The following is an 18,808-nucleotide window of genomic DNA, read 5'->3' on the forward strand; positions in this document are numbered from 1 at the left end:
CTGGAGGCCAAACAGTCGTGAGCCCATTGCAAAAGCTTTCTTCTTAGCGGGCGAGGGACCACAGTTTTCCCCGGAGGTAGTGGGAAGGCAGCAGACAGCATGACCTTAGCAGGGTCTATTACATGCCGAGGGAGATCAAGAACATCCTCTGCGATGAAAGACTTGGAAAGGGCGTCAGCTCGAGTATTCTTGTTGGCTGGGCGATAACGCAGAATTAAATTGAATCGCGTAAAGAAGGACCTGTGAATTTGGCGATGGTTTAAACGCTGGGCATGATGTAGATAGTTGAGATTTTTATGATCCGTGTATACGGTAAGCTGGTGTTGTGCGCCTTCGAGCCAGGGTTGCCATTCCTCGAAGGTCAGCTTGATGGCCAACAATTCTTTATCCCCAATGCCATAGTTACGTTCCGCTGGTGAGAAGCATCGGGAGAAAAAAGAACAGGGGTGCAGAGTATGAATAGGGGAGTATTGACTCAGTATGGCTCCTACTCCAACATCAGAGGCGTCGACCTCAACCACAAAACAGGTGCATAGGATCCGGATGGTGGAGACGAGGTTCCTTCAAGAAGGCAGACTTGAGGTCCTGAAAGGTGGTCATAGCTTCGGTCGACCACTGGGAGAGGTTGGCCCCCTTGCGAGTCATGGCCGTGAGTGGTGCGGTCAGCGTGGAATAATGATGGATAAAAGAGCGATAGTAATTGGCGAAGCCAAGGAATCTCTGCAGGGCCTTGTGGCCTGTGGGTTGAGGCCAATCACGGATGCTCTTTAGTTTTTGAGGATCCTTTCGAAACCCCTGACTGGACACCACATAACCCAGGAAAGGAACGGATTCTTGTTTGAAGGAGCATTTTTCAAGCTTAGCGAAAAGTTGGTTATCCTGCAGCTGCTGGAGGGCACGAGAGAAGTCCTTGCAGTGACTAGGCAGGTCTTGAGAGAAGACGAGAATATCGTCGAGGTATACAACCACACACTGGTACAGCATAATTATTTATTTATTTAATAGTTTTTATATACCAATATTTGTTTTCACATCACATCGGTTTACATTACAACAAGTGGAAATAGAAAGGAAGTTACATGTGATCTATTTTCTCAAAAGAGCAAGTTGATTGGTATAACAAGGCTGATGAGAAGGTAGGGGGAAGGAGGGAGGAGAATGCAGTAAGCGCGAACATGGAAGAGATAACTCAAATGCGTATCTCTGAATATCTCTGAAAACCTCGTTCAGAGATATGAAAACCTCACCAGGAAGAGGTTCCCCATGAATAGATGAGAATAATAAGGGCACTGGAGAGCAGATGGTGGGAATCCGTAGGTTTTCGGTGAGTTGCTTTAATATGAAGTTCCCACCAGCCCCAGAGTCCACCAGAGTCAAGGTGTGAAACTCCTGGTAGCCAATTTTGATGGACACGGGAACAGCCAGTGGAGGAGAGGGTGAAGTCAGGCTTAGGAGGAGTCCTCCAGCAGAACCTAGGCCTGGAAGTTTCCCGGACAGACTGGACATGAGGCAATGGCATGTCCGGGCTGGCCGCAGTACAGACAGAGGCTGGATTGCTGTTGATGATGTCATGCCTTAGGAGAAAGTCTACTCCTTCCCATCTGCATGGGTTCCTCCTCAGATGGTTTCTGTGGGGTGCAGACTCTTGGAGGGGAAGAAGGCCAGACTTTGGATGGGCCAGGTGCAGACTTCCAGATTGCTCTGGACTCAAGAGTGCGTTCTTGTAGCCGACGGTCGATATGCCCTGTGAGGTCAATCAAAGAGTCCAGAGATGAGGGCATTTCACGAGCCACCAACTTGTCTTTAATTTGAGGACTCAAGCTTTCAAGGAAGATGGAACGCAGACAGTTGGAGTCCCAGTGTAATTCTGAGGCGTGAGTTCAGAATTCAATAACATAGTCCGTTAGAGACCGAGAGCCTTGTTGGAGCTGAGATTCAATGCCAAGAAGTGCAAAGTCATGCATATGGGGAGTGGAAATCCGAATGAACTGTATTCGATGGGGGGGGAAAGGCTGATGTGCACGGAGCAGGAGAGGGACCTTGGGGTGATGGTGTCTAATGATCTGAAGTCGGCGAAACAATGCGACAAGGCGATAGCTAAAGCCAGAAGAATGCTGGGCTGCATAGAGAGAGGAATATCGAGTAAGAAAAGGGAAGTGATTATTCCCTTGTTCAGGTCCTTGGTGAGGCCTCACCTGGAGTACTGTGTTCAGTTCTGGAGACCGTACCTTCAAAAAGACAAAGACAAGATGGAGGCGGTACAGAGAAGGGCGACCAGGAAGGTGGAGGATCTTCATCGGATGACGTACGAGGAGAGATTGAAGAATCTAAATATGTACACCCTGGAGGAAAGGAGGAGCAGAGGTGATATGATACAGACTTTCAGATACTTGAAAGGTGTTAATGATCAAAAGACAACGACAAACCTTTTCCGAAGGAAAAAAATCAGCAGAACCAGGGGTCACGATTTGAAGCTCCAGGGAGGAAGATTCAGAACCAATGTCAGGAAGTATTTCTTCACGGAGAGGGTGGTGGATGCCTGGAATGCCCTTCCGGAGGATGTGGTGAAGACCAGAACTGTGAAGGACTTCAAAGGGGCGTGGGATAAACACTGTGGATCCATAAAGTCAAGAGGCTGCCAATGAAGAGTGGGTGACTCGCCAGAATGATGGCTACTGCCTGGAGTCAATACCCTTATTAAATAAACATACACAGGCTTACGGTGACTCCAACATCGCTCTAAGCTTCAACAGCAAGAGGAAATGTGGAAAAAAGGATTCACACTCACAAAGAGGGGAGTAGCTGGCTTGTTACGGCGGTTACTACCCCAAATCAAATAAGCCTGATACTTCACTTTCAATGCATATACAGCAAAGTTCTCTGATTCAACGGCAGGGGAGAAGAAAAACTGATACTTCACACATCCAGCAGAGCTCTCTGCTTCAGCGGCAGGGGAGAAGAAAAGAGGGTTCGCACTCACAAAGCGGGGAGTAGCTGGCTTGTTACGGCGGTTACTACCCCAAACCAAATGTGCCTGATACTTCACTTTCGATGCACATCCAGCATGGCTCTCTGCTTCAACGGCATGGGAGAAGACTTATACGTCACGCATATCCAGCATAGCTCCCTGCTTCAACGGCAGGGGAGAAGAAAAACAACCAATAAGGGCTAATAACATAGTCTGGGTAAAACAAATAAGCATGGGTGCAGCTTGCTTATTGCGGCGGCTACTACCCCTAACGAATCAAGCTAGATATTTCACTTGGATGCAGCTCCATCACTGCTCTCTACATTAAAGGTGGGGGTGGAAGGGAAATAGAACCAAGAGCTAAGAGAAACAGATAAGTATGAGAGAAAATATGTGTGAAGCTTGCTGGGCAGACTAGATGGGCCATTTGGTCTTCTTCTGCCGTCATTTCTATGTTTCTATGGAGATGAAGGAGAGACGACCCGGAGACGGCTCGATGGCCCGGGTCTTCGAAGACAGACCGAAACGGGGCCAGGAACCCTGGAAGGTCATGGAAGATTGGGTCTTCTCGCTCCCTGAGAGATGACACCCCAGCCAAAGCTTTACCATCCAAAAGGGCCAAGATGTATGTAGTCTTGGTGATCACCATCTGGGAAGTAAGCTGGTTGCAGACAGAAGTGCATATTGCACTGATTCAAGAAACTCCTACACAGGAGAGGGTTCCTGAAAAACATAGGGGTGCCGGCAAGGGTAAAGTCAGTTGAGGAGCCGGTGCAGAGGTGGAAGTATTGGGCTTGATAGACGTCGTAGTAGCTGTCACAGTAGCGTCTAGATGAGAGCTCAAATTGTCTATGGCAGCTGCCAGAGACTCCAAGAATTTCTGTTGTTCACTGATCCATTGTGCCAGACCAAGAATGGCCTGGAGGGCCGAGACCTCTGCCGGGTTCATGGACTTGGCAATCTATTATGGTTTGTGGGTTGGAGAACCCTTGGCCCGTGGTATGAGTTGTTACAACCTGTGGGGAGGAGCCCCACAGGCCCACACCAAAGGGAGGTGAGGTCAGGCACGGCAGGGAGTTCTGGTAAGACTGTGGAGGGATCCCGAGGAGTCAGGAGGGATTCCCCAGTTGACAGGTGGGCTGCCAATAATACCTTGACTGAGATCCCCGGAGGGGAAGGCGCCGGGCAGGCCGTAGAGTTGGGAGGCTTGATACTGGCGTGCAGGAGAAATAGCGGAGACACATCCCCGAGGGGCGGAGCTGCGGAGCAAAGGAGGTGTGGCTGTAGTGACGTAGGTTAACCCGTGGAGCAGGGAAGCCCGAGTCAGGTCTCCAATGATGACCTAGGTAGACCCTGAGGAGCGGGGGGCACCGGCAGTCTCTGTTGATATCGAAGCACAACCCTGAGGAGCTGGGAAGTGCAGGTAATCTTGTAGCATGTAGGCACGACCTCAAGGAGCGGGGAGGTGCAGACAGTCACTGTAAGCACAAGGACACTGTCCCGAGGAGCGGGAAGGTGCTGAGAGTCTCTTGAGAAGTAGAGGGATGCAGCCCCGAGGAGTGGGGAAGCGCTGACAGTTCAGACAGCACGTAGGCACAACCCTGTGGAGCAGAGAAGCACTAGAGTAACTCCCGAGTGGTAAGGGTGTTCAGGGGGCTGCCCCAAGGAGTGGGGAGCCTTGTAGAGTAGGACTTCAGGAAGTTCAGGGCCAGCCTGAGGCGTGGAGGAGGCCAGGAGACAAGGTCCCCATGAGAGTGCTACTGGCTCCCGAGGAGCGGGTACCAGACAGAGTCCAAGGTCCAACGGAGTCCAACAGTGTAGCCACCGGAACATGGAACAGGAGCTAGTAGAGACATATGGAACTTGTTGCCAAGTCGGCTAGCTGAGGGTGAAGGTGGAGCTTAATTACCTTGATCCGATGACATCATCAAGTAGGGATGCCCCCGAGGTTCCCACCGAAGAATCTTCAAAAGAGGGCCCAGTGACACGCACACCTAGGAAGGCCCTGAGATGACGTAGCTGGCGCCAGCGTCTCTGCCACCACGAAGAGCCATGGGGAACGCGGCGGTAGAGATTGGCCTGTGCCGCAAGCAAACCCGGGGAGGGCTGGAGAATGGTGCAGGATGTAAGTAAGCACAGTCGCCGCCATCTGCGTCCGGGCATATCAAAAGCTTAACCGGCATGGAGCAGCAATTACTACCCTTAAGAGAAACATGGGGGGTAACCTGCACGGAGCGGCAGTTGCTACCCTTAAGAGAAACATGGGGGTAACCTGCACGAAGCGGTAGTTACTACCTTGGGAAGCTTGCTGTGCAGTCTAGATGGACCATTTTGGTCTTTTTCTGCCGTCATTACTATGTTACTTTATGTTAGGTGTCATGGGACAAGTGCACAGAGCAAGTGCATGGCCTAAGGATTCCTTTGCTTAAGCGCCAATGCCAGGATAGAGGAATGAATGGCCCAATTTTACTCCCCTCCCCTCCCTATCAATTTGGTGAAGAAGCATGTAATTGTCTCTCGGTGCTCCCCACTTCAAACAGCAATGGCATGTGGCTGGGATGGAGGTGAGGTGGCCGATACAAAGTATAATGGTCTGTGCTTTTGATTGGACCCACCGCTTTGGTTTGTGGCTGATGGATATGCAGTTCTGCTGAAATCAATGGCCGGGCTTTGGTGCATGTTTATGGGACTCTGCTCTGTGACTGCTTGGGGGCTGCTGTCCTCTTCAAGTCTGCATAAACTTTCAAAATGACCCAGGTTCAATGGGGAGAGACAGCTGTTTTTCTCAGTGGTGAATCAGGGCCTGGGCCAGGGGGGAGTGCACATTAGGAGAGTTGGCTGGGCAGTACATGTCCTTGGAGATGCTCTGGGCCTCTGCCACAATATGATCCATCATGGTTTTGGGCAGAAGGAGATGTAAATGGAGGGAAGGTTGAAAGAATGGTGGCTGGAGCAGCTGGGAACTCCCTTAGCCTGAATGGAGGCTCACTGCGTCGGTTGATGTTCATGGAGCAGCTCTCCTTTTCCCTTCTCCTTTGCTATATTATGCACTTAGGGGTACATTTTAAAAGACAGCGCGCCCGCGTACTTTTGTTCGCACATCAGGCGCGAACAAAAGTACACTGGATTTTATAAGATACGCACGTAGCCACGCGTATCTTATAAAATCCGGAGTCGGCACGCGCAAGGGGGTGCACATTTGTGCAACTTGCGCGCGCTGTCCGTTCCCTCCGTGGCCGCTTCGAAATCGGAGCGGCCTCGGAGGGAACTTTCCTTCCACCCTTCCACCCCCCACTCGGCCAGGCTCCCGGGCCGCCCACACGCCCCCGAACACGCCCCAATCCTAAGCCACGCCCCCTGGCCACGCCCTCGACCGCCCCTTTTTGCAAGCCCGCGGGGCTTGCGCGTGCCACCGAGCCTATGCAAAATAGGCTCGGCACACGCAGAGGGGTTTTAAAAGGGTTACGCGCGTACCTTATGCACATAACCCTTTTAAAATCCGGCCCTTAGAGTGGGTGGTCAGGCTTTGGGGAGGGCTCGCGGGTCATGCTGCATTCTGAGAGCTGCGCTGGCATGTCCCTGGCTTGGCTTCCCAAGGCCGGAGGGGAGGCCCATAATTCGGCAGCCATACATGGAGAGGCACTTTCCTTGTCACCAGAGTTGACAATTGTTCTTTTACCTCCCACGTGGTAGGTATTTTAAGCATGTAAGTGGGCTTTTGAAAATTGCTACAATATATGCTATTAAATGTCAATAGGTTTTAATGACTAACTGAAATTAAATTCAAATAATCCATAAGCACTTTTCAGTGGAAAGGAAGCTCTAAAGAAGAAAGGGAGGCAGTTTGATAGAACAAGCTGCCAGTGGAGTTGGTGGTGGCTGAATTAGTAATAGAATTCAACATAGCATAAGTGGAGAACATCCATGGATGTGAGGAAGTACGAGTAAGGCCTAAGATTGGAAGACTGTGCAGTACTGCCTCAGAAATGGGCGAAGTAGATAAGCCTAGTGGTTCTTTAAATGCCATCACTTTCTGTTTCTGTATGCTGCAGGATCAAGTTGTGTTGGCACAGAGGCAAAAGTGAGGGTTTCAGTCTTTTAGGAGACTTTCCCTCCCGCCATGGTCATCTGTATCAACTACGCAAGTCATCTCAGGAAGGATAGTGTTTAAAATAAATTAAAGCATGCTATTTGGTCACCACAAACACTATGAATGAGGAGAAGATATGTTAGGATAATGGCATCATTATGTTGGGGTATTTTTTTATTTTATTTTTGTTTTATAAGTTACAGTATGTTTGTATTGTATTTGGATATGTTAGTTTTGAATATTTTATATATGTTTTATTGTAATCCACGTGGAGCATTTGGACATGAGCGCATGAGTGGACTATGACTTTTAAATAAGTAAATAAATGTTAGGGATTTTTTGGTATTTTTTTAATGTGTTGTTACACCAATAATGGAGGTAATGTGCCTGTTTGCTCCATTTTATTTCAGCTCATTCAAACTAACAAATTGAAGCACTATCCCAGTATCCATGGAGATTTCAGTAATGATTTCAAACAACCCTGTGTCGTGTTCACGGGACATCCTTCTCTTCGATTTGGAGATGTGGTACATTTTATGGAACTCTGGGGGAAATCTAGTCTCAATACTGTAATATTTACAGGTATGTTGCAATGTAAAATCTGTTTTGTACATACGGTATTTGTTTTTATTTATTTAAAATATTTTCAGTCCACCTAGCATAATGAAATCTTGCTAGGCAGATTACATATTCAACATAAAACAATCTTAAGACATACTAAACACAAAGCAAAGTTAAAAACCACATTTTTTACAAAAAGATTTTCAAACAGGAAAGGCTTCACTAAATAAAAATGCCTTAAGCATTTTCTGAAAAATGTTTAGATCATAAAGGGAGTAGAATTCCTCAAGTAAATCTTTCCAAAGTCTAGTCTCAGTAATGGATAGAGCTTGATTTCATGTCTTTTGGAGTCAAGCTTCTTGTACTATAGGTACTTCCAGAAGATGCTGACTGAAAAATATGCATACAGGACAGACAATATGACTCAAACAACTGTATTAAATAAACAGGGGAATTTGCTTGTAAAGATTTAAAAACTAAAATAAAAATCTTAAACTGTAAACTTTGTAAAACTGGTAACCAGTGCAGTTGCTACGGTTGAGGAGTAATATGTTCATGAGGTGATATCTTTGTCACTAACCAGGCTGACAAAGTTTGTAATAATTGCAAAACCCATGTTTGATTTTTAGGCAAGCTTATATAAAATGAATTACAATAGTCAATAGTAGTTAAAATTGAATGCTTGAACTATTGACCTAAAATCATTAAAATCCAGAAATGATTTTATATGCTGAAGCAATTTTAAATTAAAATAGCTTGAAGAAAGAACTATAAATAAATCCTAAATTCCTTACTTGTTCCACAAACAATATGAAATCCCCATTTACTGAAATAGCTGTTAAATGAGATGGATTTGTCCTTCTAGAAATCCAAAGGGCTTTAGATTTAAAGAGATTCAATGACAAAATAGCTGTAATATCCCCTGCTACTGAAAAATACAGTTGCACATCATTAGCATTCCATCTAAAAATACATTAAAAGAATCCAACAGAGAGCATAATGGTAAAAGATAAATATTAAAAAAAGCACAGGTGACAACCTTGAACCCTGTGGAACACCCACAACCACATTAACCAATTTGAAAAAGTGGAGCCAACCTTAACCTGCTGCTGATGAGAATCTAAAAATGATTCAAACCACTTGAGAACTTTATCCAGGATTCCTATCTTAATCCAGTTAACAATATTGAATATTGAAAAGAATCAAAGACCACAGAAATGTCTAAATAAATTATTACATCTCCTAAATCCACATTTTGTAATAATCATTAATAGATACCAAGGCTGTTTCTGTACTTTGGTCCTGCCTAAACCTGCATTGATTTACATGTAAAACCCCTCTGGAATCCAAGAAATCCTTCATCTGCTTGAAAACTATTTTTTCCCAATATCTTTTCCATAGAGATCAAATTAGAAATAGATCAGCCTTCTAATTTTAGTCTTCCATGCACTTCCCCATCTGATAATGATAAATTTACTAGCTTCACAAAATATTCAACAAATTCCTGTTTTAACATGGAGAAAATCCATGTCTGACAAGGATCCAATGCACAAAAGGAATTTTTAAATTCCCGCAGTATATTTTCTGTTTCTACATTGGAAGTGTATTCAAAAATTTCCCAGCTTGTCTGTAAAACAGAGATCTCTAGATCAACCCCTTCCATTTGATTTCCATGTCTCCCAGCCATAGAGAACTTGGCCTTATCTGAGTAAAAGTTAGCAAAATCTTGGGCTCTAAGCTCCATCTGAGGAATCTTTTGCTTTGGCAACTCTAATAACTTATTCACAATATTAAAGAGCGATTCAGAGATGACAGCAATCGAGAGAAATAGTAATTGTTTTGTCCAACTCTGAACAATAACCTGTGTTCCTTCCAAGCATCCTGAAAGGGACATTAGGTGTTCTGCGGTGGGAAGTTTATGCCATCTCCTCTCTGCGTTCTGAACTACTCTTTTCTTTATTTTAAGTTCAGAATTAAACCATGGAACCCTCCCATATTTATACTCTACTGGAGCAATTTTTTGTGACACTGATACCAAAGTTTCTATCAATGACGAGGTAAAGGATTTAGAGGAAATCTGATTAATTTGTATTACTTTTGTCCACCCCTCACAAAGTGTATCTTTATCAATTTTACTACAAACTTCCTTTTAGTAACTTTACTCTGACTGATATTTGTATATTTATTAAACCAACAATGAAATCAAACAATGAAAATGAAGGTCCCTACTTATATTTCATTTGCTTCTTTGACAGCCATATCACACATTGCTGAGGATTTCAAAGAATTATCCACAAAAACTCAGAGATCCTTTTCCTGGGTGGTGGTTTTTAATACATTACCCAGAATTATGCACCTGTAATTGGGATTTTTTAAATATGTTTCTCACAGGACAAGCAGGATGGTAGTCCTCACATATGGGTGCCATCATCAGGATGGAGCCCAATCACGGAAAACTTCTGTCAAAGTTTCCAGAACTTTGACTGGCCCCTACTGGGCATGCCCAGCATGGCACTAACCCTGCAGCCAGCAGAGGTCCCCCTTCAGTCTTCTTTTTTCTGCGCAGCAGTAGCCTCGCGGTTTAGGAGCTCTGAAGAGATTCCTGACAGGAATTTTCCTCACGGAGTTAATTAAAATTAGATTGCCCCACAGGGGTCCCTCCTCTAACTTTTCTCAGGCTGCGGTACTCCAGTAAGTTTTTCACCATTTTTCGTCGATTACTGTCGAGTTTGGCCCTCGCGGCCTACTGGCCGTCGACCGTACCGCGGCTCGATTTTTCTATGGCCGTGACGTCGGGGTTTCGTCGGTGCCCGGACTGCACTTGCACCATGTCTATCACAGACCCTCATGGAGTCTGTGTAATGTGTTTAGGTCGTGAGCATGATGTCCTGACTTGCACCAAATGTGCCCTCATGACACCAAAAGGTCGCAAAGCCAGAATGGAGAAGATGGGACTCCTCTTCCGTGCTCACACCCCGACGCCGTCCATCGCATCGACGTCATTGGAACCGGCACCGTCGAAGTCGCACCAGCATCGACAACCGTCCGGTGACCACCCGCCATCGACGTCTTCATGGCCATCGACTCCCGTTTCTCCCCCTCAAGATCGAGGGGATCGTAGGGAGAAACATCGCCATCGGCATCGTAAGTCTCAGACTGTCGAGGGAGCTAAATCATCAACCTCGCCACTGTCCGAGCCACCATTGAAGAAGCCCCGTCCAGGAACGGCACCGACCAACCTGCGACCGGAACATCGAGGCCACCCTCACCCGATCGGGGTTTGGGAGTCGTGATTCCGCCTGTAAAGGTGGTCCCTCCGACTGAGCCTCAGCCTCCCTCTTCCGTCACGGAGCCGGGGCTGATTGCCCCAGGTCTCCGGGAAGAACTGGACCAGCTGGTCCAGGAGGCCATCGACAAAGCGATGCAATGACTCCAGGTTCCTCCGGCACCGACACTGGCACCGAGAGTGGAACCGGTCACCGACCCGATTCCAGCAGCGCTGGCACAGCTGCTATCCCGGATGGAGGCGCTCATGACCGCCCTTCCACCGGTGATTCCCAGGTCTCTGATGGCTCCAGTGCGCTCCCCGATGACAGCTTCATTGGGAGGAGAAACACCGTTCCGCATTCCTCCTTCGGGGGTACTGCCTCAGCCATCGATGCCATGTCGTCCCTCGCCACCGATTCATTCATCGGGGGCGATACGCACATCGGCGCCATCGATGCCGGCACCGATGCCCCCCCAAGGCGTCCACGGTGCCCCCGGTGATTCCTTCGATTTTCTCGGAGCCTTCGGGTATCCAACCCCCTTCTTGTCCTACAGGTCAGCCTACTGATCCTTATGACACCTGGGGTGATGATACTTCCACAGACACCGATGACTTACCTTCACCTCCCTCTACTACTGAAAGTAGAAAGCGTTCTCCTCCGGAGGACCTTTCTTTCATTAATTTTGTGAAGGAAATGTCGGAATTGGTCCCTTTTCAGCTTCAGATGGAGCAAGATGATAGGCACCAGATGATGGAGCTTCTCCAGTTCCTGGATGCCCCTAAAGTGATCACTTCTATTCCCATTCATCAAGTTCTTCTTGACCTCCTCAAAAAGAACTGGGAAAATCCTAGATCCATTGCCCCAGTACACAGAAAGGCTGACACTACCTATCTAGTACAGTCAGCCCCTGGCTTTCAAAAATCTCAGCTTGACCACCACTCAGTTGTGGTAGAATCAGCTCAAAAGAAAGCAGAAAGGACGAAGCCTCACTCCTCTACCCCTCCTGTCAAGGAACACAAGTTCCTAGACAATATTGGTCGACGAGTGTTCCAAGGGGCCATGCTTATCTCCAGGATTGCTTCTTACCAGCTGTACATGACCCAATACAACAGGGTCATTTTCAAGCAAATACAGGACTTCTCTGAAACCCTGCCTGACCAATTCCAAGAACATCTTCAAATTCTTGTCAACAAGGGGTTTGAGGCAGGAAAGCATGAGATAAGAACAGCTTACGATATCTTCGACACCTCCACTAGAGTGTCTGCAACTGCCATTTCGGTAAGACGCTGGGCTTGGCTCAAGTCTTCTGACCTTCGCCCAGAAGTACAAGACAGGCTCTCTGACCTGCCTTGTATAGGAGATAATCTGTTCGGTGAACAGATTCACCAAATAGTGGCTGAATTAAAGGACCATCATGAGACCCTCAAACAGCTCTCATCGATACCTTCTGACTTCCCTTCTAGACAGCCCTTCAAGAAGGACTCTAAAAAGTCATTCTTCCACCCAAGGAAGTACTATCCTCCACCAACAAGGTCCCGGGTTACGAGGCCTTATAAAAAATCTCAGCCTCGCCAGCCCCGGAAGCAAAAGCCACAAGCAGCTCCCCAGCCGGGGCCTGCTTCAGGTTTTTGACTTTCCCTTGGAGAGCAGCAGCCTGATTCCTCTGCCAGGCATACCAGTGGGAGGTCGATTGTGCCACTTTCACAGCATGTGGCAATCAATCACAACCGACCAATGGGTGCTAGCAATCATTGCTCAGGGTTACCACCTGAACTTTCTTGCTCTTCCACCGGAATCACTACCTCTACAAGTGTGGAGAGAAACCGACCACTCTGTCCTTCTGGAGCAGGAAGTTTCCCTTCTTCTCCAGTTAAGGGCAATAGAACCTGTTCCTCTTTCACAAAATGGCCTAGGGTTCTATTCCTGGTACTTTTTGATCCCCCAAAAATCCGGGGGCTTCATCCAATTCTGGACCTACGTGCCCTCAACACGTACCTCCAGCGGGAAAAGTTCAAGATGGTAACCTTGGGCTCGCTTCTACCTCTTCTACAAAGAGGAGACTGGCTCTGCTCTCTGGACCTCCAAGACGCGTACACCCACATTGCGATAGCTCCAGCTCATCGCAAGTACCTCAGGTTTTCAGTAGGCCCAAGGCACTATCAATACTGGGTGCGTCCATTCGGCCTAGCATCAGCACCACGAGTCTTTACCAAATGTCTCATGGTTGTCGCTGCCTTTCTCAGGAATGAAGGTGTTCACGTCTACCCCTATCTAGACGACTGGTTAATTAGGACCCCAACCCAGCAAGCCGCTCGATCGTCCCTGGATTTGACCCTACACACTCTAATTTATTTATTTATTTATTTATTTATTAACTTTTATTTACCGACATTCGTGAAACACATCATGCCGGTTTACAAAAAACTCAAAGGAGGAAAGTTACAATATAACAATAACACAGTAAAACTGATAAATAGGTAAAACAATAGCGTAGTAGAGCAATAGGGGAGGGGAGTGGGAAAGGGAGGATACCGGGGAGTGGGAGAGGGGAGGCTAAGGGAAGGGCAAAGGCTGGACAGAAAGGAGTGAAAGAACACAAATAGCTGCAACTATATACAGTTGATGATAAGTACAGTCATACTCAAAATTGTAGAGCTAAGGAGGTAATGAGAGACATTTACTTAAAGTATTCACTTAAATATGAAATAAGAAGGGGGTTAGGATGATTTAAGGGCGGTATAGAAGGGAAAAGGGGTTAATAGGGTTAGCAAAAGGGTATTTGAGGGGCAGGGTGAGTAGGGCGGGAAGGGGTACAGAGGTTTAAATATACAAGGATCTCTTTACCTACGTAGAGATACGGAGGGGTAGAGGGAAGGTAATCACTGGGAATCACCAGGGAATGCGTTTTTAGAAGGTATAAAGGGAGTAGCGGGGAGGGGGAATGCTAAGGGTGGAGGGTCGTAAATTTCTCGTAAATTATGAGAAATCCTATTTAGTCCCATCTCAAACCTTGTCGTTCATTGGGGCAGACTTGGACACCTTACAGGCAAAAGCCTTTCTATCTCAGCAACGAGTGCAAACCCTCGTGTCCCTCGCTCATCAGTTGCAGTCTCAGTATACAGCAACAGCTCGGCAATTCCTTGTCCTTCTTGGACACATGGCGTCCTCAGTCCATCTCACACCAATGGCCCACCTGGCCATGAGAGTCATGCATTGGACTCTGAGGTCACAATGGATTCAACCATTGTCCACATCACCGACGCACTCCGTCTTTCTCTCGCCTGGTGGAAAGATCAGAACAATCTCCTCCAGGGACTGCCTTTTCACCTACCAGATCCTCAACTCATTCTCACCACCGACGCTTCCAACCTCGGGTGGGGAGCTCATGTGAACAATCTACAATCGCAAGGATTTTTGGTCTCCAGAGGAAGCCAAACACCAGATAAATTTCCTGGAGCTTCGAGCAATGCGATATGCTCTCAGAGCTTTTCAGGATTGCCTATCAAATCACGTCATCCTGATTCAGATGGACAACCAGGTGACCATGTGGTACATCAACAAGCAGGGTGGCACAGGCTCCTTCCTTCTGTGTCAGGAAGCTGCGCAGATTTGGGCGGAAGCGCTCTCCCACTCGATGTACCTCAGGGCCACCTATTTGCCAGGAGTGCACAATGTCTTGGCAGACAACCTGAGTCGTGTCTTCCAACTGCACGAGTGGTCTCTCAATCCCTCAGTAGCGACCTCTCTCTTCCAGCAATGGGGTCATCCCCAAATAGACCTCTTTGCGTCCCCTCAGAACCACAAAATGGACAATTACTGCTCCCTCATTCGGAGCGAGCGTGCTCAGCCCAGAGATGCATTCTCCCTCTTGTGGGCAGCCGGTTTGCTTTATGCATTCCCTCCACTTCCTCTTCTCTCAAAGATTCTCATGAAGCTCCATCAGGACAAGGGAACCATGATCCTGATAGCACCTCACTGGCCACGCCAAGTGTGGTTTCCCATACTCCAGGATCTCTCCATCCGCAGGCACATTGCCTTGGGAACGCACCCGCTCCTGATCACTCAGAACGACGGATGTCTACGCCATCCCAATCTTCAGGCCTTGTCCCTGATGGCATGGATGTTGAAAGGTTAATTCTTCAACCACTTAACCTTTCAGTTTTGGTTTCTCGTGTCCTGATTGCTTCACGAAAGCCTTCCACAAGAAAATCTTATTCCTATAAATGGAAAAGGTACACATCATGGTGCACCTCGCAGTCCCTTGATCCCTTTTCCTGTCCAATCCCAAGGTTTTTGGACTATCTCTGGTATTTATCGGAATCAGGTCTAAAGACCTCTTCCATCAGAATGCATGTCACTGCGGTAGCCGCCTTCCATAAAGGTATCGGGGATGTCCCTATATCGGTACAACCTCTCGTAACTCGTTTTCTGAAAGGCTTGCTCCATATCAAGCCACCTTTACGTCCTCCGGCCCCTTCTTGGGACCTTAATCTGGTTCTTGGGCGGCTCATGAAACCACCATTCGAACCCCTTCACTCCTGTGACCTAAAATATCTCACATGGAAAGTGATTTTCGTTTTGGCTATCACTTCAGCTCACAGGGTTAGTGAGTTACAGGCTCTAGTTACCTATCCGCCTTACACTAAACTCCTGCAGGACTGGGCGGTACTCCGCACTCACCCTAAGTTTTTGCCTAAGGTCGTTTCGGAGTTTCACATTAATCAATCCATCATACTACCTATCTTCTTTCCCAGGCCCCACTCCAACCCAGAGGAACAGGCTCTGCATACCCTCGACTGTAAACGGGCTCTAGCGTTCTACCTAGACTGTACAGTTGCCCACAGGAAGAGCACTCAGTTATTCGTCTCTTTCCATCCCAACAAATTAGGGCAACCTGTGGGTAAGCAGACTCTCTCCTCATGGTTGGCGGACTGCATATCTTTTTGCTATCAGCAAGCAGGCATTCCTTTCCAAGACCGTGTTAAAGCACACTCTGTGAGGGCCATGGCGACTTCAGTAGCACACCTACGATCGGTGCCGCTTCCTGACATTTGCAGGGCTGCCACCTGGAGCTCTCTCCACACTTTCGCAGCCCACTATTGCTTGGACAAAGCAGGAAAACAAGATTCCATCTTCGGCCAATCTGTCCTGCGTAACCTATTTCCAACGTGACGTACCAACACCCTTCCGCCTGCCCGGTGGGGTTCAGGATGCCCTCTACTAAATTCCACCCCAGTTGTGCCTGTTGCACGCCATTGGGTACATTTGGTGCATGTTCGGACATCCTCAGCTCGGTACTCACCCATATGTGAGGACTACCATCCTGCTTGTCCTGTGAGAAAGCAAATGTTGCTTACCTGTAACAGGTGTTCTCACAGGACAGCAGGATGTTAGTCCTCTTGAAACCCGCCTGCCGCCCCACGGTGTTGGGTTCGTAACGTTTTGTTATTTTATTTTTCGGCACTGCCTGTAGCTATCAAATAAGACTGAAGGGGGACCCCTGCTGGCTGCAGGGTTAGTGCCATGCTGGGCATGCCCAGTAGGGGCCAGTCAAAGTTCTGGAAACTTTGACAGAAGTTTTCCGTGATTGGGCTCCATCCTGATGATGTCACCCATATGTGAGGACTAACATCCTGCTGTCCTGTGAGAACACCTGTTACAGGTAAGCAACATTTGCTATTTCTTTGACTTGGCAACAATTAAATTTCATCTGCCATTTAGATGCTCAGTCTTACAAGGTCCTTATACAATTCCTAACAATCCGCTGCTGCTTTAACAGCTTTGAATAATTTTGTATATCTAGAATCACAACTGAATACTGTAAGGTATATATTAACAACCAAATAAAATAACCATACATAGAGGAAACTTCATCAAACGAATGGTCAAAACAGATAGGACCTCATATTTAAAATGGTTGCATTCTTTTAAATTTTACTAATAGTGGTTAAACTCAAGCGAACTTTGTTACACAAACTGTGCTGAGAAACCACATAGGCAATATGCATCCATGTATTACATAATCATGGGTCCTCTACGTTATCATTCTTCCTTGCCTTTTTGTATGAAAAATTGAAAGAAACTTTTTATCTGAAACTTATCTGAATTGCAATCTGATAAATTTCTGCCTGTGCCACAACTTAGCCTACCGTGTTTCGGAAGAACTCCTTCCTAAGGGGCTCGAAAGGGCAGTTTATTTCTATCTAAAATATAAAAAATACCTTCAAAAATTAATCTTGTACTCTTATCTAATGAAAATATATACGTGTATCGGTTGGATGAGGCAACAACAAACTTCAAACATTCCCCAGGCATTTCCTGGTTGGATTCGCCATTTTGTATACCCACATTTATACAAGCTGATTGGATCACTAAACGACCAATGAAAACTAAGGTACGTTTATCAGGACCAATGAATAACTAGACTGAATGAAAAAAAAAAATTTTAAACCAAAGAAAGCCATTCAACATTATCATTCATCCCTACGGGGAAACTAGATAATAACTTGTAAATCCATCATTGTTCTTTATAGTTCAAAATACCCTTGATGTCATCTGTTATTGCTACTACTTAACACTTCTATAGCACTACTTGGAAAATGCAGCACTGTACAAAATACATATGAGAGATTGTCCCTGCTCAATAGAGCTTACAGTCTAATCAAGGCAAACATAAAGAGCAAAAGACACTTGGGGAATTTAATTTATTAAAACAATGGTTAGAAATGAGTGCAGGTGAAGTCACCCTTCTGATAGCAGCTTGATCTGTGAGCTTCCAATCTGACAGCATTCAATTTCGGTTAACGTACCATCCATTGCCAACAGCAGCACAGTGGCAAAGTGCATTAGATACCAGGGATGGTGACATAAGAACATGTCATATTGGGTCAGACCAAGGGTCCATCAAGCCCAGCATCCTGTTACCAACAGTGGCCAATCCAGGTCATAAGAACCTGGCAAGTACCCAAAAACTAAGTCTATTCCATGTTACCGTTGCTAGTAATAGCAGTGGCTATTTTCTAAGTCAATTTAATTAATAGCAGGTAATGGACTTCTCCTCCAAGAACTTATCCAATCCTAAGAAGAAATTGTCAGATCTCAATTTTCTTATGCCAAAACAGTCATTGATACCGGCAGTGCGGCCGCCATAGAACCAGACCCGGGCAGAGAATTACCAGAAGTAGGTCTGAGTGACACTGATTTTACTATTGTGGAGATCAATGATATGCCTACTAGAGCTGAATTCCGCTGTTAGTTTTGTGACATACGAAAAGATATGAAAGCGATCAAAGCTGAAATTTTGGGCACAGTCACCAAGTTAAAAGAAGAAATGGTAGAGACTGGGAGATGAGTGCAGGTGTCTGAAATGAGACTCTATGCACATGCGGAGAAATTGGCTTGGCTGTCCTGTGCAGACCACGACCTGAGCAAGGAACAGTGGGTCCTATTAGATAAAATTGAGGGCTTGGAAAACCACTCTTGGAGATCTAATTTGCAGCTTGGGGCTGTGCCAGAGACCCCCATGAAGGTGGCCACGGACATTAGCAAGGCAATTTTGGCTGGAGTGGCTACCACCTCTAAAATGGAGGGGACAGTTATTGAGCTTAAATGTGCTCATTGTGCGCTAGGTCCATAGCCTGTTAACAGGCCATGCAATATCCTGATATGCTACCATAGATACTCAGTTAAAGAGAAGATCTTGAAACTGCCAGGCAATCAACAAATCTAGCATGGCAGGGTCACAGCATAGCAGTTTTTGCTGATCTGTCCCCAAACACATTGTGCATGAGGCAAGAAATGAAAGAAATCACCCAAGTGCTATAACAAGAACAAATATGTTACAGATAGCTTGTACCCATTTGGGCTGGCTTTCACCTTGAATGGAGTCTCGCTGCGTGTGAGAAATATGGCAGAAGCTGA

The 18,808-nt window shown here is 46.6% G+C and overlaps 1 protein-coding gene across 4 annotated transcripts in view; it reads left to right on the plus strand.

Annotated features, from left to right (window-relative positions):
- INTS9 (integrator complex subunit 9) overlaps window positions 1-18,808 on the plus strand; it is a 423,090-nt gene that overhangs the window by 292,948 nt on the left and 111,334 nt on the right. For all 4 annotated transcript variants that reach the window (XM_029596158.1, XM_029596159.1, XM_029596160.1 and 1 more), the window contains one exon: window positions 7,469-7,640. In XM_029596158.1, the coding sequence (XP_029452018.1) occupies window positions 7,469-7,640 (172 nt within the window). The remainder of the gene's footprint in view (window positions 1-7,468; window positions 7,641-18,808) is intronic.

The sequence above is a fragment of the Rhinatrema bivittatum genome, chromosome 3 (assembly GCF_901001135.1).
Source record: "Rhinatrema bivittatum chromosome 3, aRhiBiv1.1, whole genome shotgun sequence".
NCBI lineage: Eukaryota > Metazoa > Chordata > Amphibia > Gymnophiona > Rhinatrematidae > Rhinatrema > Rhinatrema bivittatum.